General features: G+C 40.4%; 4 protein-coding genes across 6 annotated transcripts; 2 read left to right on the plus strand and 2 right to left on the minus strand.

Moving 5' to 3' along the window:
• Window positions 1-782: 782 nt before the first annotated feature.
• Window positions 783-11,218, minus strand: LOC135492192 (clumping factor B-like). Of its 3 annotated transcripts, none has more exons than XM_064778473.1 (14): window positions 10,680-11,218; window positions 10,347-10,404; window positions 9,994-10,094; window positions 9,504-9,589; window positions 8,267-8,376; window positions 6,747-6,856; window positions 5,728-5,781; window positions 5,458-5,514; window positions 5,204-5,287; window positions 4,825-4,911; window positions 4,345-4,470; window positions 3,931-4,023; window positions 3,382-3,459; window positions 783-2,611 (listed from the first exon to the last, which is right to left on the minus strand). In XM_064778473.1, exons 1-13 carry the CDS (start codon window positions 11,076-11,078, stop codon window positions 3,388-3,390), a joined length of 1,437 nt encoding a protein of 478 aa, XP_064634543.1. In that variant the 5' UTR covers window positions 11,079-11,218; the 3' UTR covers window positions 783-2,611; window positions 3,382-3,387. The 3 variants fall into 3 exon arrangements, with proteins under 3 accessions (XP_064634543.1, XP_064634544.1, XP_064634545.1); XM_064778474.1 differs by having other exon boundaries at window positions 5,204-5,278; window positions 10,680-11,190; XM_064778475.1 differs by lacking the exon at window positions 3,382-3,459 and having other exon boundaries at window positions 10,680-11,194.
• Window positions 11,219-12,051: 833 nt separating this feature from the next.
• On the plus strand, window positions 12,052-16,545 carry LOC135492340 (glycerol-3-phosphate phosphatase-like). The gene is made up of 8 exons (XM_064778747.1): window positions 12,052-12,170; window positions 12,388-12,455; window positions 12,891-12,983; window positions 13,251-13,391; window positions 14,088-14,150; window positions 14,440-14,587; window positions 15,033-15,174; window positions 15,729-16,545. The coding sequence occupies exons 1-8, from the start codon at window positions 12,098-12,100 to the stop codon at window positions 15,904-15,906; spliced, it is 906 nt and encodes a 301-aa protein (XP_064634817.1). The 5' UTR covers window positions 12,052-12,097; the 3' UTR covers window positions 15,907-16,545.
• Window positions 16,546-17,176: 631 nt separating this feature from the next.
• On the minus strand, window positions 17,177-21,362 carry LOC135492339 (tRNA (cytosine(38)-C(5))-methyltransferase-like). The gene is made up of 9 exons (XM_064778746.1): window positions 21,242-21,362; window positions 20,792-20,901; window positions 20,214-20,362; window positions 19,993-20,104; window positions 19,673-19,780; window positions 18,834-19,408; window positions 18,587-18,644; window positions 18,065-18,188; window positions 17,177-17,915 (listed from the first exon to the last, which is right to left on the minus strand). The coding sequence occupies exons 1-9, from the start codon at window positions 21,327-21,329 to the stop codon at window positions 17,800-17,802; spliced, it is 1,440 nt and encodes a 479-aa protein (XP_064634816.1). The 5' UTR covers window positions 21,330-21,362; the 3' UTR covers window positions 17,177-17,799.
• Window positions 21,363-22,036: 674 nt separating this feature from the next.
• LOC135492667 (uncharacterized) lies at window positions 22,037-25,866 on the plus strand. The gene is made up of 5 exons (XM_064779242.1): window positions 22,037-22,116; window positions 22,693-23,200; window positions 23,627-23,772; window positions 23,941-24,082; window positions 24,530-25,866. Exons 2-5 carry the CDS (start codon window positions 22,708-22,710, stop codon window positions 24,769-24,771), a joined length of 1,023 nt encoding a protein of 340 aa, XP_064635312.1. The 5' UTR covers window positions 22,037-22,116; window positions 22,693-22,707; the 3' UTR covers window positions 24,772-25,866.
• Window positions 25,867-25,908: the final 42 nt, after the last annotated feature.

Below are 25,908 nucleotides of genomic sequence, written 5' to 3' on the forward strand. Positions count from 1 at the left end.
AGTATATGCTTGTTCATCAGGAACCTGGTACTCGCCTGCGATATTGACAGGTTACTTGAGTGATCTAATCATCTTGATATACCAGGACACACTAGAATATCTGAACACAGAAATCATGATACCTCATTATAGAGTACACCTATTAGTCTCCTTTGAAAGAAGACCCTTCATTTCACAGGAGAGTTGTCGTTCCCATGGTGTTGGCTTTTCGGGCAAAGGCCACCATCAGTAAAAGTGGGAATCGCATCTTGATGTGGTCACAGCAGTCCGACACACATATGGTGGTCCACGAGATGTTTTAAATGGACTCATCAAAGGATGTTTCTCCAGCTCAATTGCATAGGCAGATGAAGGGAATGAATTGCCACTCACACCCAAAAGGGCTTTGTGTTCTCTCCAACAGAGGAGGGTGGTGAAACTGTCCCAGGTTTAGCTCTACAAGTGGGTCAGGATGAAATTGTCGGCAGCCCTCCATTGAAGACGGTATCCTGTCAACTACTAGGGTACAAGATGGACTTATTGAAATGGACTGAGATTCCAGGCGAGTGGATAGAGAGGACTGTAGAGACCAGTCCATGTCGTCCAGAATCGTCCTTATTTGTCCAACAATACCTGAGAATGATACAAGACTCCGTCATACTGGAATTCACAGGCACCTCGTCTTCTCCACCCAGGAAGGCAGTCACTCAAATAGCAGGGGATTGCAATGTTATCGCAGCTGCTCTGTTGATGCTGGCATGGAAAGACTGGGTCACTTTAGAAAAGAATTACAAAACAACAAATTTGATAAAAGAGACAATACATTTATTGCCCAAACATGTATAATAATTTACAAGTCAACCCCCACACTGAAAGTAAAAGTTTTAGATTCCCAAGAACAGTTTTCATGAACCCTGGAGGCCTCTTTCAGGACATGTTTTTATCACAAACCACAAAGAAGAAAGTTTTCGGTGTCAATCTTATAGATTTTCCCCAAAATGTCTGTGGAAGTCACCTGTGATGAAATTATACCATTATGCAAAAAATTACCTTGACAATTTGTTCTTGTTTTGCTGACTATGCGAAAACATATTACAAACAGCTACAAAACTTACAAGATAAAATAAAACCCTCTCGCGTTTACAATACAAATGCTGAACATTGCAGTTATTTCTTGAAACACCTATGATGAAATGTTGGCGAGGCACGTTTCTGACAAAGAGAACATAAGCATGTAGAAATGATATGAACATTTAGGAGAAGTTTTGAGTAAAACCATAGCACAGTATCACTGTAAACCCCAATATTTCTGGAACCTTTTGAGTTGACTAATCAAACTTCGCACCAATATGTCCAATTTCAACATCTTTATTGGGCAAATGGCGAAGAAATTCATCAAATCAATACACTTTGCTAAAGTTTCCTTGTTTACAGTATACAACATTAGAACATCGTTTCACAACATCCAGTTTTTAGATCAGCCATTCTCAGTACATAAAATATCTCATGGTAAAAGATCTGCTTTCACATTCACAGGACTCCTTGTATTTTCATAGTGAATTCCTTTTCAAAATTCGTTCCAAATTTAAAATGTGTTTTTGAAGGGCAGGGAGTGCGCTGTCACCCCTTCAGAACATCTCTAATCTACGGAACTACCAGGCCTCTCAAAGAAACATAAAACAAGTCTCAACATCAATAGCAGTATCATGACAATACATTTGTTTTCATACAATAACAAGACAATCAGTGCAAAACGATGAATAATGACAAACGGAATTTAGGATATTGGCAGGCAGATTTTGCAATATCTCAAGGTTCAGATTGATTCGAAGTTCAGAAACCAAGAATTAATATGAGATAAATAGTGTGGTCATTTTGAAGAGCTGAACAAACTGTGCCACAATGCTGGCTGGGTGAAACTCCGTGGCCTACCAGTCTTACATGGACCACTTTGTATTTGTGTATAAAATATGTAAATATGAAGATATCTATGATCTAGGAAGAAACCAGCCTAGAATATAAACATGGACAATCTTTTTCTATAAACCTAGTTGAATAAACGAAGTTGAATCTTAAAAACATGGTGGTGACACAACAGATGGATCACTGAGACCTACAACAATGCAAACTGTCAGACAAAATCACCCGTTTAAAGGCACCAAGCAAAGTTCTCAAACCAATATTGTGCAGTACTAACCCTTTAAAGACAGTTTCATTTGCCTCCCAAAATTTTATAACCAGAAACACCTAAAGCTATCAACCACTAGAAAAATGGAGGCCACTGTGTGTGGTTACATTAAATTGGCGTGCATTTATTCATATCCAAGCTCCAATTCCAAGTTTTTTGTTGTCTTCAGCCACCAAATAAAAGTTTGTTCCTTCCCAAGACATCCTAAGCAATAGAGTCACAAAACAAGAATGTCTACATTGTACTTCGGGCATAATGTGGTTTCAGTCGAGTGTCCTGTGAAGAGCCAGCTGATATTTCACACGAAGCATTCCCCCACTATCACGACTATCGAATAATAAAGAGATCCTAAACCGTTCCTTCTCAGCTGCATCTGATACACCTCACTCAGTCGGAATCTGTCATCGGACGATACTGGCGCTTCTTCACCTGAACATATTCACCCTGAAGAAGAGAATGAAGCATTTTCAATTCTTTTCAATCAGAACATGGTTGAGTGTTGGCAAAAATTGCCTCATAAAGTTTCCACCAGAGTTGTGAAAGTGGGAAACCAAGCAGATTTCACAGGCGCAGGATATATTTTGATGTAAGTTATTGGTTCAGCAATGCTCACTGACCATAAAACCAGTGAATGTGGCAAACCAGTTAACGGTTGGCAAACTGTTATGAAATAATTCCAAAGGCACACAAGTAACTGTGAATGCCGCCGACAATGGGCAATGCAACAGTATCATTGGTAGCTTTGGAAGAGGAGGAGGTTCTTCAAAACCATGTTTCATTGAGTAAAATGAAACTGAATGATATTTATGAGAAAGACTGACATACATGTACATGCACTAACACTTAGACTGTACACATTTATAAGTTAGAGACGATGAATGAAAACAAAATAGAGCAGGAAAACAGGACAGGGTTTGACTTCAGGATGTAGGCGATTCATTGAATTGTCTAAATAAAAAGAGAAGCATGAAGACTGACATCGAGAGAGGACCACAAGAGAGGCAATTTGAATTCAAATTGTAAAAATAAAATAAAATAACAATCTATAAGTACTACAGAGGATCGCTATAATAAAGAAAAGACAAGAAGAGAAATCATGCTGTTTGATGAAATGAAATGGAATGGGGGAAAATGTAGCTGTTGTTTGCCCTCAAGTGCTGAACATTTGGTGCAGCAGCCATGGGTCAGACACTTGAGATGAGGGATGTACTGACCTCTCTCTAACTGTCAGAATCAGCACGACTCCGCTTATGTTTGGAGCCAGATTTTGATGTCTTCCTGTACTGTTTAGGCTGTAAAAACAAACACCTCACTGAGAAGTTTCGTTTCTGATCACCCGAACTCAATCAAAGGAAAGAGGGTTCGGGCAGTTATCCTTGGCAAACTTTTAAATGAGAACTTCCTTTTGCTCATCAACTCTTTGACAGTGAAGTTGTAGATGAAAAGTTTGCAAGCTGGGTGGCTGGCCAAATAATTGCACATCAATGCCCCAGTGCATGCCAGGATTACAAGCAAGGATATAGCCTCATAAGATATGTAGGGAGGGAGCACCTTGAATTGGAATCAAATCATACATATGTACAAGGATGATGAGAGAACAAGTAGGTGTAACATACTCCTCAATTAGAAATGCCCCTAACACACCTTGAAAGATTCCCTTTCAGCCTCATGAATACATGCTTTCCCGGATCACCACCAAAGTCAGCATTGCTGAGTGTGATCAGTCGGTCGATGGGTGAGCATGCATTATCAAGTATACTTACAGGATTATCGTCCTCGCTGTCAGTTTCTGTGGCCTCAACACGACTCCTCTTATGCTTCGACTTTGAGTCATTGCGTTGCCGGTACTGTTTCGGCTGAAAGATTCAAGGAATGAGTAAAGGATGATAAAGAATCTAGTTTTCTCACATCGTTAACTGTTACCCGCAAATGTTCTGCAGCCCCACATTCTAATTTGCTTTTACCGCAAAATTTGACATTTTGAGTATGTGAGCCGTTTCCACAGAAACTTTTTTAGGGTCTCCAGCAGGGCTCCAAAAGGTGACTCAGCCAGGAGTCGATCCCACATCCTCTTTATCATGAGGCCAATGCCATCCCCTGTAACTTCACATACAAATTATGGTGAGTATTGGTTGGATTTAGTTTTGACTAATGATAAATAGGGAAAGGTCTCTCACCACATTCTCATCGCTATCTGAATCCACTTCCACTTTACTCCTCTTCGACTTGGACCGGCCCGATGAAGGTTTATTACTGCGATATTGCTTGGGTTTCCTGTCTTCTTCACTATCCGCCTGCTTTGCCTGAAAATCAGAAATCAATTGTCAACACTTGACATTGGATTAGCAAAGCTAACAACATCATGGATCATTAACGTTCACTGAAAACAAGTTCCTTCTGTTGACAAGTGTCATCTCTAATTGACCGAATCGCAAAGCTGACTTTAGAACTTGGGTTTGTATGTCATGGAAGGGTACCAAAGTTTTCAGGGGACAAGGGAGAAAAGCCTTATTTTGACACTAAAAAGGCTAAGATCTGCATGAAAGGCATTCATTACACACTATCACCTCCCTCGAGTCGATTAATAGTCATGGCCATGATTTGCTGCCCCAGACCTAACTCAACAGTCAGGTAGTGTCAAAATAAAGGTGTCTTACCCCTTCGTCGTCATCACTCGCAGAATCAGATGCCTGAATATCCTGGTATCTCTTTGGCCTAGAGTCGTCATAGCCACCTGGTTGATCCTGAAGGGAGATGAAAATACACTGTAAAGGTAACAGGCAAGTTGACTTTATCCCAGTGGCATAGGATCATTCCAATTTGTACTCACTCACAATATGTAAGTTCAAACCCTTGTCTTTCAAGGTCAAGCTCAAGTGAAGATTTGTATAAGCAGAATCCAGTGACTGATTTGAATCTACCGTAGTACCAACGCCAGTGATTGGGGAGACACCTAATGTTGTGTGACTGAATCAAATTGATCTGTCAATCTATGTATTGGGCCGATTCAGTTGGCACTACAAGTGTACCACTTACCGGTTCTACATCATCATCGCTATCACTATCAGACCTCGCTGCACGACGCTTCAAATGCTTTGCTTCGTCTACAACCTGATATTCCTGCCGAGGCAACACAAAGGAAAGACAAACGGCTGCATTAGTAAAGACAAAGGAAAAACTGTGATGAGTGATGAGTTTCTGGCTGGTCCTTAATAGCATTCCCAAGAAGACTTGGGATGATATTTCGAAAAAGTGCTTCAATCCAAAATACAACACTTAAAATAGCTTACCGCGCCATCAAGATCACTACCGGAGGGACTTCTTCGAGCACGGTTTCTGGCCTTTGACTGAAAATAGACAAGGAGGATATCAATGATTCTCACTCACAGATATCAAAACTGAGTAAATAGGTAGGACAGAGGTTTGACTGCATCGGGAGCTGGAAGACAACATCACTTACATGTGCCGGATGTGGGTATTCATACTAATTTTGCGATATATGTCCCAATGACTTGCGAGGAAATAAAGAGATTATGACTTTTGATGATCAATGTACTCACATCGTATTCATTTTCACTGTCACTGGAATGCTCCACATGGCGGTGCTTCTTTTCCTGCAAGCAGACCAGAACAAGATGTAGTGGTTAAAGTGAGCAAGGTGGGTCAGATTAAGAACCATCTCACAGTAATTCTGCATTCAACTATCATAACCTCAGGTCATGCGCTGCAACAAATCTGTCGGTTTGCTGCAGGTTTTCGGAGAAGCCCTGCTATCGGTAATGGCAATGATCTCAGATACTACAAATAGGCCTACTTTCTTTCATGTTCTTCATGAGAACATGCAGACTATCAGTAATAAAACATGGCCAAGTACAGTTACCTGCGCTTGCTCGGCTTCATGCAGATGCCATAGTCTATCCTTGACTTTCTCCATTAGAAATATAGCAACAAGAACTATGCTCAACAAAGATCAGAATTGCAAATTATGCAAATTGTTCAACAACACACGAAGAATTTATTTCCACACAAAATACTGCACACAGTAGATTTCTGACATGTATAATGCAATGTGATATCATACAACAGTAAACAAGACAGTCTATACCAGCACTTCAGATAGAACGCAGTATCTACAATGTAGAGGGCATACAAAGTCATGATGATTCATGGTAGAGACAGCTTTTTCGCCCCAACTTTGCCAGACTCTTCAGTACTTTCATGAGCAGTTAAGATTAGTATACAGTTTCTCCAGGTGGCCCAAGCTACCTTGAGATGAATCGAAACCTTGAAAGAATCGGTTCATAAAAAGTTCAGGTGCAGGATGGTGGAGACATCTATCGTTTTGAACATGAACTTCGTTTGAGATCAAGCTGTCGTATCAGAATATGACAGGTAGACTTCGAGGCAACAGAGAATAGCCCCAACCAAGACATGAGGTATAGAGCTCTGGCAAGCTGAGCAATGTATGACTAAGGGTGGCATTCAGAGAACCATCACTTTTGAAACCCCCCCCTCGCCCCCTCCCCGAGTCCCTGTGACTGATCGAAAACATAATACTGTTTTAACATATATTTCTTACTTTCTTCCTCTTCTTCCTGTCGCTGTCATTATCCCAGTACGGGTCAGGAGACCCACGCATGACTCGACCCTCTGCCAGTGGGCTATCATTGCCATCTCGTTCACGTCCACCTAAAATCAAAATACAGAACACGTAAATCAACTGTCAGCATTTTGGACAGATGGATGCATGGTCTGGCCAACCGTGATCCTTTCTCAAGTGGTTTGTGGAAAAGATGCAATTTATGAACATTACACATACATCTGGCATCTGATTGGACTTAAAACTAGGTTTATGGATCTATCCTCTAAAATTGTTTCGATTTCTTACACACTGTATACATTTTTGAATGAAATATGTTATCGGGACAAACTCTGACTCTGTTATAAGTAATTTAGCATGAAAAGTCTGAAATGCTTTTGGCCACAAACATGATGTCTGAACAGGGCTTGTAAATGTTAAGAATATCATCCAAACTCATGCAATTAAACTAATAATTTAACACAAAGAAAGCAGCGGACACAGAGCACTGCAAAATAGCTTATTACTTTACTCAAATTATACTATAGCTACAATGTATCATGCCGCCATAAAAAACGTAAAAAAGTAAACTTGGTTCATATTTAGACCTGGCAAGTCAAGAACTAGTGATGATGAGCTTACATCAAAGAAAAACTGACGAATGATATTAAAACAAGTAAACTATGGGCTTTTCCAGAAGTACGTTGTAAATCACTAAATTGAAGATGACATCTGTTATTGCCATTTTGAAAAATTTGAAGTTTCACTGAAAATGCATTGGAAATTTTTTATCTATCATAAGTATTGGGGGACATAACAAATTTAAAACAAAACAACAATCAAAGCAGGACACTCATCTCTTGTCACAATGCTTCATGGTGTATACAACACTGAGTGGTAACTGTGTGAATAATACTATGCACTGTGGAAAAGCACAACAGATCAAAATAATCCACTGAAAGCAAAATATATCCATTGGGACTTGAACGACGGAGACCCATGAATACTTTGCAAAATGTGCTATACTCAATAAAATATGTAACAGCCACATGCATTAAGATTGAAGTTATACCTTCACATCCAGGAAACTAGCTTCGGGACAAATCTAAGCCAATAATAAGAAGCTGGCACCAGTCTATGCCGTAAAAGTGTCCTCCACTCCAGACAGATACCTGACCGCCCCAAGCCAGCGAGACAATGCTAACTTGAGTTTCGACCTCAGTGTATTTGTGAGCCCCAAATGACCGAATTCTGCTATCTAAGTGTTAACCACTTGGGCTAAAAGTATCGTTTTGCCATGGCAATGACCAAACAAGAAAATGCTTTAGCAGGAAAGAGGCCAATAGGGTTCAGTGCATACAGGGGGGGATTTTTAAAGGAGACAAAGGAATGTTCTCTGCCTAGCCCTTTTAAAAGGAGGACACAGATTTTCATATTATGCTGACACCTAGATTAGTCCCGAGGCTAAACTGGCACCAAGCCTCTTGCTCCACTGACAAGACACTGCTAAAGCACCTTACCTCTTGATGTGTGTTTTTCTCTGCCTCTGCCAGAATCATAATCGTCACCGTTGTCGTTACGTTGATATCGACTGTAGTTTGATCCACGTCTACGATTAGCTTCGTCCATTCTGAATCCATTAAAATTGAAATAGAGAAAATGTGCAGAGCCATAACGTTGCCGCGCCCGTTCCAGCGACTACTCGTTTACCCGCACCAACGTTTACGTACGTTACGATGAACGACAAAAATTCCATTACGATTATTCGAATTTCGATCATCGATTTCCCCGACAAAAATTCCATTTCGATTTCGATTATTCGAATTTCGATCATCGATTTTCGTATAACGATTTGTACCGATTAAAAATAATTCTAACCTTTAAAAGAAATATCAATGCATGTGTTAGTTTATTTTCTCGAGTGCGAGATTCCCTTGCCTCTGCCTAGGCAAGAGACAAACCTGGAGAGGAATGTCATTTAGAACAAATACAAGAATTATGGTACAATGGAGTTAACTCATTTAAATGGAATAAGGCAAAACCTAACCTGTCTAAAAATGTCATCTCTTACAACTGGTTTATAGGAGGACGCCAAAATTTCTGAATTAACAGGGAAAAAGCTTTGAACAATGAACATTGGACACAACAACAAGTATGTGGCAATGGCTTTTCATATTTAGAGTAAAAAAGTGTCTAAGTGATCACAATCATTTAATGTATGTGCAGTTAGTGGAAACGCTGCCCAGCAACTTCGAAGTCAGAAATCTTATTCAGATAACACAGACCTGGATCTTTACAATGATGAATAGCTTTATAGCCAGTAGATCAGTAAACCGACCCTGGTTTTGAGTATAAAGTTACAGGGCAACTATTCCACAAAATATGCCACAGAAAACAGAATTACAAGTAGCAGACACCAAGGAAAGGAATTTACCGCATCCACCGGCTACTTGACCATTCTCAGCATTAATTTTTTAACCCATAGGATCATCTAACTCTATGCAATGTCTACAATCGTCATTTATAGCATGATAACAATTAATGCAAAATTCACACAAGATTTTGTATAGCGGTGACAATATCAGGGTTCTCCACTGTACTATTTGGCCAGGCACACCAACTGGAGTGATTCTGCTTTCCAATTTAGCACCCAACCAGTACAAAAAATTAGCATCAAGACACATTCTTGGAGTTACTATTTTAGAAGACAATGATATTCATATTTCAAATTGTAACATCTCATTTGGCTCAACTTACTTGAACTTTGAATTGTCTGGGTCCAGGTCCTTCCCAGATCCTTGATGGACGACCTTCATGGATACACCAACCTTGCAGTTCCGTACCTAAATTGAGAAGATGAATGAGAAAGAGAAGAAAAATTGAACGGCACATTGGAATTCAAGCTGAAATGCAGCAGAACTACCAGAAGATGGCAAGATATTACTGGAAATTGCTTTTAAATTGGACTATCTTTAACTACACACGGTGAGTGCAAACACCTAGCGAGTTGTCCTTAGTAATCAAGAACATAGGGCAAAAGCCGAATTCTCATCAGTCACTTGGTTAGAACAGAACCACGAGGAATGTGAATGGGTAACAATAGAGAAAGATTACTGCTATGGTGCAGCTTTTCACTTTATTTATCGAAGCTGTGCACCACCTACTCTGCACAGACAGGTAATGCCTATCTGACTTCCCCTCGAAGTATTTGTGAGCCTTTTCTATTGCAATGATATGGATAACCTACATCAACATCTACAACTTTACAATAGACTCTCTCGCCAACTCGGATCACTTCTGATGGATGGTTGATCTTAGAGATGCTCATCTGGCTGATGTGACACAACCCTGCAAACAGAATGATTGTGACAATATCACACAGAAAACTCTTTAAAACTGCAAGATCTTATCAATGTTAACACGTCTCAAAAGTGAAAATATCGATTCCTAATTCTGGCTCTTGATGAGATGACACATGTACATGTATTACTGTAGTTTGACGGACTAACTGGTAGACAACACATGACAAAGATCCTTGATCAATAGACTGCGACTCAGAATGACATTCATTATCCGTCTCTTATGAAAACAAATAGTCACCTTCTTTCCGGCAGCCAGGAATCTTTATAAATGCACCATAGGGTTGAAGAGAGATCACCTGAAAAGGAATAATTCATGGGATTATTAGCAGACATAAATAGCACAATAGCATCTGATCAGAAGACTTCCTGTGTTTGATAACAAGTTCGATTGGTTACGACTTTCCAAGCAGTACAACTATACGATACAGATCATCATACTGAATTTGTTGATTCCTTCTTCTTCTTCTTGGCGTTTGTTTTTATGGCTTTTGTTTTTATGGCTTTTGTGTCCTTTTTTCACGGTTTTAAATAACAGAGAGCAAGTGTTGTCAGAGCAGGGGTCATTGTTTACCTCGCCTCTGAAAATTGTGTAAACCTCCGGCAGTTCTGTTGGGTCCATTTGCATTCGTAGTCTTTTGAAAGGTCCCAATGCGTCTCTGCGGAATCCTCCTCCGCCATATCCACCGCCACCACCACCACCACCACCTCCTCTTCCACCTCTGAAACCACCAGAGGAGTAGCCACCCCCAGAGCCATATCTGTCCCTTCCCCCACCAGGGCCCCCACGGTAGTCCCGACGGTCTCTGCCACTGTCCCTGTACGCATCGCGGTCCCCTCCTCGGCGATCTCGATATTCATCACGGCCACCTTTATCGCGTCTATAGTCATCATAGGAGTTACTTCTCTCCCGTCTGTAATCATCATAACCACCCCTGTCCCTTCTATAATCATCATAGTCTCTTCTAGACATAATTAGTTCTTTGAAAATTGAGTATTTTGATGTGTTTTTGAATACGTTTCGGGGATTTATTTTCAATCTTTGTCTACAAATCGAATACGAGGCTCCATCGCATTCGACCTTGACCTAGGTCTCAGTAGGGAGTTTTCCCAAATGTACCCGATGATGACGTGAATATTGGCCATCTCGGCCTAACGCCAACTCGGCCTCGGCCCGGACCAACTCGACATTTTTTTCACCGGTTTTCTCGCTGCGCATGCGTACCAGCGGAAATCAACAAAAGATGACGCTGGTACGCATGCGCAGCGAGAAAACCGGTGAAAAAAATGTCGAGTTGTTTTATCTTTGTCCGCGAGTGGCGCTGCAGTTCGGCGTCGAGCTGAGTTTGGCAAGTCAAGTATTGCATGAGGAAAACCCATTTGTGTCGCATATCACTGGAAACGCCCGATTCCCCTGATTCTGCAGGATGTTAAATCGGGCATTTTATTTCTTTAAATAAATCATTAGCGTCGTATTTTCTCCTAGCTGTTCACCATCCCAAATGGCAATTTGCCAATATTGCCAATTGGGCCGGACAATCACGGAAAACCCCAAAATTATACATTTCTTCCTGAATAATTCTTATAGTGACCATTCTCCCGTGAAAAACAGTTGCTTACGCTACACAAAAATCAAAAAAAATCGAGGGTCAACCATTGAACTTTTGAGATATGTTGAATTTTGCACAAATCTGCGAAGAACGCACCAACTGGCACTGACGGGGCCGACGCACATCCCAATTCAGTGTACACATACGTCGGCAACAACAGTAAGGTGCGTAGTTTCTTATTAGCCGCCTATTGAGTAGCACTCCTGGTTTCAGAAACTCCAAAGAAACATATCTATTGTCTTTGCCAAAATAACTGCTAAATCAACACTGGCGTACAGTGAGGACCAAGAAATCAATGATCTTTTAGGAACTACAGTTAGGGCTTGGCTGCGCATGAATACAAAAAACTCCCTGATGAGACCCGAAAACACCAAAAATCGAAATGGAGATTATCAAAGCAGACAACTTGAAGAATTTTGTTGATTCTTTTGACAATTTCCTCTTCGATTGCGATGGTAAACTACTACAGAGCATGATATGATATGATATGATATGATTAACAACTTGGTTAGGACGACATCGCACAATATCAATAGACAACCTACGCAATGTGAATAAGGGCAAGGCAGAAACTGGTGCCACCCATCATCACTCATCTATCAGCCGGCTCTCTGTGTGATTGAATTAACTTCAGAATCAGATTGTACAATATAATCCTTATTTTGATCACAGGTGTTTTGTGGGATGGACCAAGACTGATACCTGGTGCGCAAGATGCTCTGCGGCTTCTCAGAAAACTGGCAAGTATTAGGCCTAGTGCTTTCACTTTCCTTTCTTTCCTGTTCAGGAAATAACTTCTGTTAGTGTTGGGCAAGAAAAAGTTTGGCCATTAGGCTACTGGCCATGCTGGCTAATTACTGATCCAGAGAACAAAATAGAGGGTTAAAATTTACAATCCCCGATCGGAAATGACGTAGTTTGATCGCATTCAACTATAAATCCATTGAGCAGTGGTGCTTTGTTTGTCAACCGATGACCTTTTTTGGGGTGTGATCGGGGATTGTAAACTCGTTCCAAATAGAGAGATGATTATTATTATATTAAGCCTATGTGGCTTCATTTCCCTCCCTTTGGATTTATCATAAAACTCTTTTTAAAATAGCTTATCATGTACATGTTAGGCCTATAGATTTTCCAGACAGTTGATGCTGATGCTTTTTTCTCTGTTTTGCCAGGGCAAGAAAATATTCTTCATCACAAACAACAGCAGTAAGACGAGAGAAGATCTCCTAAAGAAATTCGAGCGACTAGAATTTGAAGCCCATACAGTAAGTTAATACGTACTTCTGATACCCGAGTAGCCAAAACTAGATTGAAAGATTGAAGAAAATCTGATGATATTATTCCAATGAAAATAACATGGTATAAAGTTTCCTTCAACTGCAACAAGCAATCTTAGTGGCAAACTCTTCCATTGTCCCTATGGAAAAAAACAGATGCAGATGCCTTGGTGTTATCAACAGAATGTAGAAATTGATGCTTTAGTTGAATGCTTTGGTAAAAAGGTATAGTGATATCACAATATTTCGTTTCAGGAGGAAATAATATGTACGGCCCATGTCATTGCCTGGTATTTGAAGGAGGAGCTCAAGTATGCTGGGAAAGTGTACATGATTGGCAGCGTAGCTCTTGGTCATGAACTTGACTGTGTCGGAATCAGGCATTCAGGATTAGGAGTAAGAATCTGGTATATGTAAGCAGTTTCTGGGCCAACATGTAAATCACAGTGCATATTGTCCTTGCCCTGAAACTGATTAACTGACTAAGATCTAGAAGTTATCATAACAGCCAGATTAGTTTTAGTTTCCTTTTTGATATCATTGAGAGTGTAACATTTGGTATGCCTATCAGTCTTTTTTCAGTCGAGCATGAAATTTACATTTCCCCTTGAAATATAGGAACCAGTAGTACATGTAAGTTGAATCGGAATACCTACTAACAACAAATGTTATGTTTAAATACTTTCTGATGAAGTTGACAAAAATAGGAGGTTGAGAGCTAAGCGTCAGCACATCAATTTCTCTGTTTCATTGTTCAACATTTCTTTGTCATGTTTTATGAATTGTACAGCAGTTCTTTGTTTAAGTTCAATTAGCTTGCAGCGTTTACTTTACATCAAATGAGATGTCTGTGGCACAAAAGCACCTGGAAGACGATTCTGTTTAAATACGTCTCTTTGGGGCCGGGCACTGGATACTAAAGTGATCATCTAGTGTTGTTCCCTTGGATACAAATCATGGAACTCTTAATTTTGCCATTTGTAGTGACAACATGGAAACCATAAAGACTATATTTAGAGCTCAGGATTAGTGTGACTCCATTTAATTTTCTCTTAATCTATAATCTGAGTCATCCGTTTCTCTCAATTCCAGGAGGATGTATTCCCTGAAGGCTTCAACTATGACAAGGATTTTATTTTCGAAGTAGATCCAGAGGTATGCTATAAATACAAAATCCCTTTTATGTATTCAGGTATAGATAACTGAAGAAACAAAGTAGGTTTCGGTGTCCTGCACAAGGACACAGAGATAAAACAGGGCTTGTCCTTCCTGGATGCAAATCCACTACCTCCTGGTTATGAGCCTGGCATGCTCACTCTGGTACTGATCTTACTTGGCATGTGCAAAATAATCTAGCATTTTAAAAGCAGAAAGAATCTTGAAAACACGATTATCAAACATAAATACACTGACCACGATGTTCAAATTCTGAATTCTATTGCAGGTTAAGTGTGTGGTAGCAGCCTTGGATACCCAATTTAGCTACAAGAAGCTTACAAAGGCAACCACGTATCTCTATCAGAAGCCTGACACATTGTTCATTGGATCAAACACTGATGCTCAGATGCCAATGAATAAGATTGTTTTGCCAGGTATGACGGTCAGTTCTATGAACGAGGCAGGAGTTCATGACATGCCCAGGATTTTGAACTCTCCATCTCTCTGAGGCTGGATGGTAAACTGATGAATTTAAGTTTACTTGTTCTCTTGGTCCCAGCAGGTCTTCTGCCTTCCACCAACTCCAATAGCCTCAAGCTGTTGCCTTAACATACCTCAAAGATATCTGCAATAACTTCCCAAAGTCAGCCTCCACATTCATAGATCATTTCCATGTGTTGTTGCATGGGGTTTACCTTCTCTGGATCTTCCTTGCCGATTCATCTGAGGACTGATCTGAGAATGACTAGTCCTGTCTTTTGCAGGAGGGATTATTCCAGCTTTGACCCAGTGATCCTCACATGGCAATATCAATGATTTGCTCACTAAATACCCGGTCTCTCATTGCAGTAAACACAAATCCAACTTGAACTGTTTCAGGCACTGGTTCGATAGTGAAAAGTGTAGAACATGCTACTGGCCGGAAATCTGACGTCATCGGAAAACCAGAGAAACCCATGTTCAAGTTTCTGCAGAAGACGCAGAATTTGGATAAAGATAAGACTGTGATATTTGGAGATAGGTGAGTGCTCGTGGATGACAGATTAATTTGTATGCCTTGTCTCCATGTTATTTGCAGCTAAAGAGATTTATTTGTCCCGTTTGAACTATGATTTACCCAACGGCTGAAGGGGGTGAGGCTCTGCTACACAAAAAGATCTTCAGTAGGTTGTGCAAAGACAGCAGTCCATGCTGACTAAGAGCTGTTGTGACTGATATGGAGGCAACCATATCTGTCACAACAGCTTCAAACTCTGAATCCGATGCATTTTTTCCTTGGTTCTGGTCTCTCCTCAATGAGCTGCAGTAGAAGAGACATCCCATCCATCTCTCATTCTTGAATCTGTGGAGCTGATGCCTCATGAGTGCTCATGTTCTTATTGTGTCACAATGAGAATGTAGAATGGGTGAGATGTTGAAGCATTTCTTCCAGTCATAATACATATGCTTTGGAACGTCTTCAAACTTTCTGGCCATCTCTTTTTTGGCACAACTCATGAATGTGACTTTTTGCTGGCGGAGAAATAGGTACCCCAAAATGTAATGACCACTCACCTCTTCAATTGTATTTTTCAGGTTGGAAACGGACATCAAGTTTGCACGCAATAACGATTTCAAGTCAGTTCTGGTTTCAACGGGTATCCATTCCTTCGAGGACGGGATGCGCAACATGTCAAGTAACTCTATTGAACACCAAAAACTTGTTCCTCATTACTTTATGGACAGTGTCGGAGTTCTTAATGAGTATCTGTAGGGGAAAATAGTGAATTCAGTTCTGTTTTGGCATTATGTCCAATGATGCGCTCTTAGAGCAAGGACATTTCTATAGAAAAGCACCAAGTATAAGAAGACGAACTTAACCGTCACTATATTAACAAAAATGTCATAGAGGTCTTGATCTACTTTCTGATGGTACTATGATTTCATGTATTATGCGAAGGCAAATAGATTTACCTCCCATCATATTGAGTCTTGATGATTACATTTGGTAAATTACTGTCTGACTTCCAAGATGAGATTGTTTTAAATTCTATATTGTTTAGTAAGTTGATAAAGAATGTTTCCAACTGATTTTAACATTTAAATAGCATTTAAAAAGTTTTGGTGCTAATGATGTCATCAGCGGCATATCAGGACAAATGTTTCAGTCGATTCAATTGGAATTGGGTCCAATTTTCACATCAATTGAATGCAGCCTTTCATTTCAATGAAATAATGGGCAACATACTTACTTATTTTCTGCCAAAAGTACGAAGTAGATTATTTAGATTAGGAGTCTGTCCAAAGACTGATACTTCAAATGTAATAGATGTCAATTATGTAAAATGTAAATGAAGATGCTTAAGAAGCATAATGATGTTATTAAAGACTATCCATGGTAATCAGTTATCAAGTGTTCTTCATGTGTTTTTCGTTCCGCAGGTGTTCCTGGATAACATCTCTCTTGTTGTGTGTTTGCCATTGACCCACAGCGGCTTGCGAGCATATCCAAATGACAGTGTTGTTGGTTGCCAATTCGGTTTATTGGCCTCGTCACTTGGTCTTCGGCAGGAGAGAGTCCAGTCTACTTGGATGAGGTCTTTTATTTACCCAGGTAGGCATAAAAGGCACCTGTTTTATGTCTCATTCAAATGACAAAGCAATGATGGATCAGGTGACGTTTACTAGGACACCGAACCAAACGGCGAGGATTCTTGGGGGAATTTTAGCCGATTACCTCTGTGAAGGACATTGGAAACCAATGGACCAATCAATATTTTTCAAACTACAGTGGAACCCCCCTTGGCGAACACCTCTCTATTAAGGACACTAGTTGTGGTACCAAATTGGTATTTTACATTCAATTCAACCTCTAATCAGGACAGTACTTGTCAGTCCCGCGGGTGTCCTAAATAGAGAGGTTCTACTGTAACTCGAGAGCTGATTGATGTAAAGATTGCTGTCAAGCAATTAGTTCCAGCACTTGGAGCTTGGAGAAAGTGGGGGGCCTGGCAATGAAGACAAAGAAAAACGAAACGATACAATCAAGTTCAAGACATAGTCCAAGTATATTTTTTGTATATGTTGACATCACAATATTTATTTCAAAAATGAAGGACAACACGCCCTGTCTGATCAAGTGAAAAATTTGAGAGTTGTATCCTGATTGTGATAGTATCACGTGCCAAAACTCTGGTGAGAATATACATGCAGTTACATGTGGCAAAATACCCAAGTTGATAACCTGTCATGTCATGAGGAAGTAACCTATTTTCCCCTACTCACGGATACGCCTATCAAGCACTTGACATGGTCCAGTTATAAATAGCCAGTCCTTATCATAACATCGTAAGCCAATGCTGCCAAGTCAGCTGACCAAATACGGTTCCTATGTCTAAGATACTTGACACACTCCAGTCTTCAAATTAGTCCTTGTGAGAAAATCTAACACATGGAAAAATACTCTAGCTTATAAATTGTCTCTCATGAAATCAATGAAGTATCTGGCACATGATGTACCGGAGTTCTTCAAATCGAGCCCTGTCATGAACAAGTTGGCAATCATGCCTGACCACGAACATGCTTCCAATGGGGTATTTTATCAATTTGAACCCTCATAGTCTTTGAGTTCCATCTTTCAGTGTTCCAGACAAATCCTTTTCCACTATCAGCTGGGTATTTCAGGTAATACCAAAAGTTTTATCAAAGTTGAGCAAACATGAACATTGAGGCTGTTTCCAAGAACACGATAGCACTGGCGTTTGGTGAAATGCTTGGGAAACTCTGAAAATACAAATGATGTTGCACGAGAAGATATTTTGAGAGTAAGTGTACATCTCTATTTACAATGAACAATGTACGGCATACCCCTTTAAGCATTCTCCATTAAGACCTATGACAAATCTGTTAAAATTCTCATCTTTTTTACTTACTATAATCAGATGGGAAGCACATGATTTTAGCGATTTCTCTGGGTGTGAAGAATCGTAGCTTGAGCTGCCTAACGAGTAGCCATTCTGAATCGCTGAAGTCTTTTTTCTTCAAATGGACGTCTGACTGCAACACAAAGATAAGTTGATAAAAGTGGACTCATCCCCCCGGTAGCAGTAGAAAATATCCCCTTGGAGCTAGTGTCTGCCCCTATTGTATTCTGACAGATTATGCTGTATGGTTCATTATGTTATATTGAGACCATTGGTTCCAATATACCTCGGGGACTAAAAGTGCATCACCAAACTTGACCTGGAAGAAGAGATTGTCAGGTTGATAATATCAAGTATGCCATTTAGGGGTTGATTTTTTTTATTTTGGTGTAATTACCCGATACGAAGAAATCAACTTTTATTGCTACTTCCTCATTAGAGAAATTTGCATAGGTCAGACGGGCACGTTTTATTTAGTTAAATGCGGAGTACCGGTACACCAAATCAAAGAATCAAATCAGTGTTTCTTACTGTGGGGTCTGGTCCCTGTTGTAGCATAGATCCTGTTCCATTCATGTGGTGACCATAGCTGATAAAAAACAAATAAACAGATGTATAGTTGGTGGGGGAGGGGAGGCTACACACCAGTCATTTGCAGGATCAAAGTTTGGCCGCCACTACACCAAGTGGTAAAATTTAGAACTTCTGAGGAAAGATTAAGACACCATTTGAAACGTCATGGTAAATATTTTCATCGATTGTGTGATAACAAACTTACGCTTTTGTGAAACAAATGCACTTCCTCTCGGTTGGCTTGACCAAATCCATCACAGCCATTCGTTTTAGCTTCTCTTCAGGGACAAGGTATTCATCAAAATACGCCTCGTCTTTCTGCTCTAAATAATATTGCAATGTCCGACAATGTTTGGTATATTTTGATAATTCTCTCTCCACCATTTCATGGGCTAATAACTCATCATCAGACAAATCCAGAGAATTTTCATATTTATCACAAATTCCTTGAGAAGTGAATTCTTTCCCATATGAATCATTGTTAACACCTTCTTTTTGAGCAGACGGCACCTCATCACAAGCATCAGGTGGTACTTTTTCCCCGTCGGCTAGAGATACATTTCCACAGGCAGCAGCAGAAAAGTTTTGATTGAATTGAATATCACTGTCTGTTTCACTGCATCTGTTACATCTGCCCATCCACCCGACATCCTCGACACCAGAGGTAACCATGGTAACACTCTCCTCCGAATTTATTGCATCACTTTGACAAGAACGCGATTCACAATCGACCTGATGCCTCATGAAGATTTTTGCACATTCTGGCAACTCCTCCCAGACCTGAAGTTTTAAGACAGCATTGATTTTTTAAAGAATTGAGATGGATATCATGCTATCACACCAAATGAAATTTACTCAAAGAAGTCCTAACACCAGTTGTGAACACTGATAACTCTCCAATTTGAAATCAGCACTATGTATCTGATCATGATCATGATTCACAGCTGCTTAACTTTTCAGTAGAGGTGCTTAGTTTGTTAAAATGTATGATCAGGGCTGGGTTGCTTAAATCTCATGTGCTCCAATTCTGCGAACATTCCTCACCTCATCTTTTGCAGTGAAGCTGAAAGAAAGTGGTTTCCTCTTTGCCAAGAAGTAATATCGAAGTCTCGCATTTGGTATTCCAAACTGAAGTGGACTTAGCAGGAATTCCTGGAAAAAACAGAATTTGAAAGGAATGATAAGTTTAACATGATATATCGATAACGGATCACAACATGAACTCCAGTTTCAGCAGAACCTTCCTTAGAGGACACTCCTCTATTAGGGACAATTTGACCTCTGTAATCATGACACATCTCCATTTACAACCATTGCATTCTAATTTTAGGCTCAGAACGCAACGATACTCTCGGTTAACTGACCTGGTGATCATATCCACATTTCTCCATCGTGTTCACCAGAAGTTCCCGTGCCTGAGATACTTCAAATCCTTTCACATTTTCAAGCAGCAAGTAGTTTGGTAGATTTTGAAGGCTGAATATAAATGCAACATACTGTTAAATAATGTTAAATACTTTATAACATCTCAACCTAGTTATCAAAAGTTTTGTATCAATCCACACAGAACCTTGTCTCAGCGTACCTTTCCAAAACTTTCAAAATGTGTAGGAATGGCTTGGTCCTAATGTCTTCAGTATCCCTCTGAAGACCTACTCTTGTGAACGGCTGACATGGAGGACTCATCACTATCATGTCAGCGTTAAACTTCTCAAAATCTTCAACGGACAAGGCCTGTAGGAGAATGAAAGGCGTATAGAGTATTTATGATAAAACATTCGTCCGTTGATTATCATGAAATCTTCATTCCAGCAGTTAATTTGACTCGTCTTGAAGCTCCAAGGGTTAAAACTCATACATGCTATATTATGAGCAGATCAATTCGTAATGTTAAACCTTTTAGGTCAAGATGATTGGACAAAGAGAATTTCAAATTGTTTTCATTTTATTTTACCAGGGGCAGGGAACAAGGAGGTTTTTGAAGACTTACACAAGGCTAGACCGCTTTCATATCACCAAGTCTAATACAAGTAGTGAAACCGGCAATTCACAATAATGTGGATTTTATGACGTCATAACAGTAGGACAAAATGAAACGAGAAGGTGTTTCCTAATTAGGTTCAATCGTGCAGACTTAGTCCAAGTCTGATATGCAGGTTTTACCTGAATAGCCTTATTGATTATCCTGGTTGCAGAGAAGTTCAACGTATAAATTTCATTTGCAGTGGTGTTGACATCTGCAGCGGCTATCACATCATGCGGCACTTGACTCTCTGCAGTGTAATTGCGAAGTAAACACTAAGTTAATGATATCATAATGTAATATTTCCTGAATCTGTTATAATGTGAATATTGAAATATTCTGTCTGATAACTGAGCATCCCTCCTCCTGTACTATGGAGAGCATCAATTCACGCCACATAACGTCTTCAAATCATAAACGTAAACGCAATACGTAAGTTGGCGAAACCTCCCTACTGCTGTAGGCCTACTGATTAAGATAAAAAAGACAAAAATAAAAAATAAAAGACGATTTGCTAGTCGAATAAAACAGATAAATGCCCATCTATTCCCATTAGACCATTACTTAGTCTTTAAAGATTGTCAAAGAACCTTCAAGTCCACAATGCCAACCACCTATTCCGCTAAAAAGCTCCAAAACTCGTAGTTTCACCAGATTTTCAGGGGTGATATTCGCCATTGCTCTGATTTCCTAGAAGTGCTCTCGTCCCCAGACACAGCGGGCAACAATATTATGCTGCATGGTTCACGAGTTCACCGTCAGTAGACGCGACGTTAGAAATCAATAGGAAATGTTGGTGACGAGGGCAGCTTTGCTTGGCGGGAAATTTAAAAATACATTATAATAAATAAATAAAATAAAATAAAATAAATGCGTTCGCATGTCTAACCGCGTGACTGCACACCACCTCATCAATACTGCACATTTTCAAATGGAGTCTAAAACCCATGAGAGGAAGGATATTCAATCCAAAGACTTCAATCAAGGGAATTCACGTGATGGTTACTTGGTTGTCACCCAAGATAACAATTAATATTGCTTGCTCCCAACTGCTACAATACTCAATAAAAAAGACCTCATAACATGCATCCTGACGTAATCAGTGGTTTAAAATATACTCTGCCTCTCGATTATAGGAGTCACGGTATTATCATCGGCGACCTAGTTTCATGGAATAATCTGATTTTAAACTCATAGCCAATCAACATTGGCCTATAGGCATAGTTCGACCCCATTTCTAAAGCCCTCGTTTATCAAGTCAACGAACGAGAAATTTGATTGGGTCGCTGGTTTCTCATTCATCTGCAAAAAAATATTTAGGTCATCATACGCCTGATTATCGGCGGGGAAAACCGAACCCAAGGAAGGCGTCTAATATATAGCAGACAGTCAAGTTGACGCGTCCTTCATCAGGTTTGAGCAGCGTGACGAATTCAACCTCTTACAGCTGTTGACAAAGAACAATGTGAGTACATGTATTTTGTTTCTGATTTTTATCTTTATACAGACTCCCTGGGCATGTCCATTGCGTCATCCTAATTTGATCTCGTTAGGGTGAGGGACGAGGCCGGTCCACTGCGTCCGGAGTTTACAAAATACGTGATTAGGCGCCTTACGGACTGATTATAAAATCGATGTGATGAGGCGGCCTATATTACTGCTTGATAGTTATGGCTGCTTTTTGGAGAATGGATGATCAAGAGATGAGGTAGACTCCTATGCAGTCCTTTTCGTCATCCTGATCGTATACCGGGTGACGGTTAGGAGGTGGCCGGTCAAGTGCGTCCGGCAAAGTGTAAAGAGATGAGGCAGCAAAAGGACAGTTATGACAGTTCCAATGCCATAACAACCCTGTCGGCTGTGGTTCACAACATGACGGAGACATAAAACATCATGCCGACCATGCCGGCAGTGCATGTCATTCCTAAAGTCTCCTGTGAAGGATGGATATAAGCACACCGACGGTATATATCGGCATGTAAAACATCTTCACAAATACGAGAGCAATACAAAATGACATTCCCTTTATTTTTTGCTTCAGAAAATTATATACAATATGACAGAGAATAGGATGCTGCGCGGTGGTTCAGCACTATCACAATGCCATACCTGTGACGCTGATTGTGCGGACGGAGACACTCCCAATGATTTGCGGCACCGAGACTCAGCCCAGGGAATACCAGGTGCAAACCCACAGAACAGCTGCACCGAATTGAGGCGGATGTCGACCAGCCTGAACTTTTTCAAATTGTACTCAACTGAGGCTGTCGGGAATTCAAGGCGGCGTTTAAGTGTTGGAAATATCAACAATCAATATGTCAGTCTCCAGCTTGATGATGAGCTAATCATAATTATTTGTATTGAACTTGTGGCACAATGTCAAGATGATGACTTATTACCGATTCGCATGGTGTTTAGGAAAACGGCGCCATATACTGGTACCATTCGGTCTGCAGCTGTTGACCCAGAGGGCTTTGACTATTACATTTATTATGACGGAAAGAACCTGACAACCAGGGCCATAGGATTTGACAGAACTGATAAAGGATGTAAGTAAGATATTTTGTTGCTTCGTCTGGGTTTCCTCCATCCTGAACTTCAGGGCTTTTCACTCGGCACTTATGATTGAGCCCATGTCAGTCACGTGTGCAAGGGGAGGAGCATTATACGACTGAACCTGGAATTCGAGGATGGATGGGAATCCTCTAAACTCTCGCTGTCGCTGTCACAATTAACCGAAGTGGGCGGCCAGCCAGATGTTACATCATTTGCCATCAAGTGGTTTTAATACTCGGCCTCTCGATATTTCAAACTTTTGTAGGAATAAAAAAAAGAATCTCAGAATGACCATTTGCTGGCTCTGACAACGATCGGTTTAATTCCATGCGTGAGTATCCCTAGGAAACCAGGGGCTGATTTTCGCTCCTCAGGCTCATTCCAATTTCATACCGGTAAATCTAATATGCATATTTCAGTTTATTTCACGTTGGAGATTTACATTGGCAACACATGGCTACACTGTGACCAGACCGTTCTCGTCGGGATAATCAAGCCTTTCAAACAGTCGGACAGCGGAGAAGACATGGTTATATCTGCTGATTCTGAAATTGTAAAAGCCGTGGTAAGTATACAACAAACTGATGGTGTGTTATAGTGATGAGGTCAGAGCCACCTCCCGCAGAGTCAGGTATTTTTATTTCCGTTCGCTCAGACAGTTACTCTGGATTTGATAAATATGCAGCCATGCTTCATTTTTTAACGGATTTACCATTGTTATTTGCCATTTCAGAGTTATTCAACGAGTGGCATAGAAGAGTTGCTTAACGGCGGAGTCATCCCTAAAGAGGACCCTAACCCTTGCTTCTTCATCTGTAAGAAAATTGGAAAGGGACCCGTGCATGACATTCTTTTAATGTCATGTGATCCTCTAGGTGAGAATTTCTGTCATGACCCCCTCCCCCTCTCCCCTAACAGGTTTCGTTGACAGCTGGCGCCGGTGTAATGGTTATTGAGTCCCTCAGAAAATGTGTCTTTTATGGTCTGATCGGGGTATCCCGGCTGCATGCCGACTAACTGGCAGTGAATGTCAACCTTTCACATGGACGCGTGGAAAAGGAAGGGGATGCAGGGAGACTACCGAAGTAACAGCCTTTCTGACGGCCGATCAGGGGGAGTTTATCGGCGGTGAAGGATGGATATACGCACAACGACGGTAGATCGGCATGCCCTGCATGCTCGGCTCATCAAATTTGAATGCTGTCCGCAACTGGAGTATAAATTCATGCATTCCTTGAACTATAATTGTATAATTCAAATTGAGGAGCCTTACATTTCAAAACATGCGGCACGTCACTAATTCCATCATGTTGCATTTTCAGGTCGGTATCTAGGGGTTGACAATGACGGACACCTGAAGGTGCTGGAACCCCAAACTGATCAACCAGAAGCGGACTACAGGTTGCATTTAATGTTTAAAGAGTCACTATCTTGTTCACACTGTTTCCTCTACGACAAGACAGCCGACGTCCTCCCAGTTGCCCCAGTAACTAACTGTATACACGCTATACAAGGGCTCAAGAGTATTCCAACGCCTGGTCTCGGTCTGAAGATGTTCTCATGAGTATAATTCCGTCCAATACGTAATGCGGGTCCGGCGAAAAAACCTACACAGGATTCTATGTAACTTTTTTCGTGTCGTACGGCAATATTGTGTCCAACTATACTGTTAGATGAGACACATTAGTACCCAGCATGCACCGCGCTGGCGGAGGTTTTGACCGATTCAAAGAGTAGGCAGTTTTATAAAACATGTAATGTTACACAGTGTATGCCTTTTATCATTATTGGCAATATATGTTGGCTATATAGCCATCCAAGGTTTTGTCACGACTGTAAATATTGTAATATAGAGGAGCCAAATAAACCAATAAAACTAATATTAGCCATATACATTTATGTATAGTTCTGTATTAATAATTGCTTTCCAACTAATTTTCATTGGTACTGATAGTGCCAATATTCTCCCATACTGAACTTCGAGCGGTATATCCTCCGTAGCCTCCGCCCATGCATTGGGGGACGCACCATTGTATTCTCTCTCTGTCACTGTCCTTTTGGACCTCTGTGCGAAAAACGGTGTATTCCTGTTTCGCCTATTCCTGTTCCGCCTATTCCTGTTCCGCCTATTCCTGTTTCGCCTAATTCCTTATTCGCCTATTCCTGATTCGCCTAATTCCTGTTTCGCCTAATTCCTCTTTCGCGGCCTATTCCTGTTTCGCCAATACAAATGTATTGCTAACCTCCCCACAGACGTATAGGAATATGAACCGTCCCTTACTGTATAGTCGAAGAGCAAGATTTATATGTGGTTCATATTGATAGTACGTGGATATGTACTGTCCTAAAGAATTCACTAATTCGAATGATAATCCTTAAGTTTTATTCTATTTGTCATTGTACTATGCCCTTTGGTGCGACAATAATTAGTCTGATGAATGACGATATCGTCATAAGCTGCACGTGAAATCATATATCATGATATGTATTTTCAACCTTGTTTGACTTGATATGTGCTGTACCTACATGTATATCATGACATGGGTTTTACAACTGATTTTGATCAAATAATTATGAGAATGTACAGTATTATGTATTTTTGTCAAAAACTCACGAATTCCTGTTTTTATAAAATAAACGACTGCTTTACTGTACTTAATCTATAGTCTTTACTGTGTGTCAGTATGGTCATATGGTCAAA

The sequence above is a fragment of the Lineus longissimus genome, chromosome 8 (assembly GCF_910592395.1).
Source record: "Lineus longissimus chromosome 8, tnLinLong1.2, whole genome shotgun sequence".
In the NCBI taxonomy this organism is placed as follows: domain Eukaryota; kingdom Metazoa; phylum Nemertea; class Pilidiophora; order Heteronemertea; family Lineidae; genus Lineus; species Lineus longissimus.

What these genes read in the sequence shown, in the direction of transcription:
- LOC135492192 (XM_064778473.1), bottom strand. Translation starts at nt 11,078, where the DNA reads ATGTCTAGAAGAGACTATGATGATTATAGAAGGGACAGGGGTGGTTAT. An exon ending in TCCTGGCTGCCGGAAAGAAG is followed by an intron (nt 10,095 to 10,346) that starts GTGACTATTTGT and finishes TTCTGTTTGCAG; the next exon opens with GGTTGTGTCACATCAGCCAG. An exon ending in GTAGTGATCTTGATGGCGCG is followed by an intron (nt 5,288 to 5,457) that starts GTAAGCTATTTT and finishes TTGCCTCGGCAG; the next exon opens with GAATATCAGGTTGTAGACGA.
- LOC135492340 (XM_064778747.1), top strand. Translation starts at nt 12,098, where the DNA reads ATGGAGATTATCAAAGCAGACAACTTGAAGAATTTTGTTGATTCTTTT. An exon ending in TCAGGCATTCAGGATTAGGA is followed by an intron (nt 13,392 to 14,087) that starts GTAAGAATCTGG and finishes TCTCAATTCCAG; the next exon opens with GAGGATGTATTCCCTGAAGG. An exon ending in GAATAAGATTGTTTTGCCAG is followed by an intron (nt 14,588 to 15,032) that starts GTATGACGGTCA and finishes GAACTGTTTCAG; the next exon opens with GCACTGGTTCGATAGTGAAA.
- LOC135492339 (XM_064778746.1), bottom strand. Translation starts at nt 21,329, where the DNA reads ATGGCGAATATCACCCCTGAAAATCTGGTGAAACTACGAGTTTTGGAG. An exon ending in TAATCAATAAGGCTATTCAG is followed by an intron (nt 20,363 to 20,791) that starts GTAAAACCTGCA and finishes ATTCTCCTACAG; the next exon opens with GCCTTGTCCGTTGAAGATTT. An exon ending in AACAGGGACCAGACCCCACA is followed by an intron (nt 18,189 to 18,586) that starts GTAAGAAACACT and finishes TTTGTGTTGCAG; the next exon opens with TCAGACGTCCATTTGAAGAA.
- LOC135492667 (XM_064779242.1), top strand. Translation starts at nt 22,708, where the DNA reads ATGACAGAGAATAGGATGCTGCGCGGTGGTTCAGCACTATCACAATGC. An exon ending in TGACAGAACTGATAAAGGAT is followed by an intron (nt 23,201 to 23,626) that starts GTAAGTAAGATA and finishes TGCATATTTCAG; the next exon opens with TTTATTTCACGTTGGAGATT. An exon ending in AATGTCATGTGATCCTCTAG is followed by an intron (nt 24,083 to 24,529) that starts GTGAGAATTTCT and finishes TTGCATTTTCAG; the next exon opens with GTCGGTATCTAGGGGTTGAC.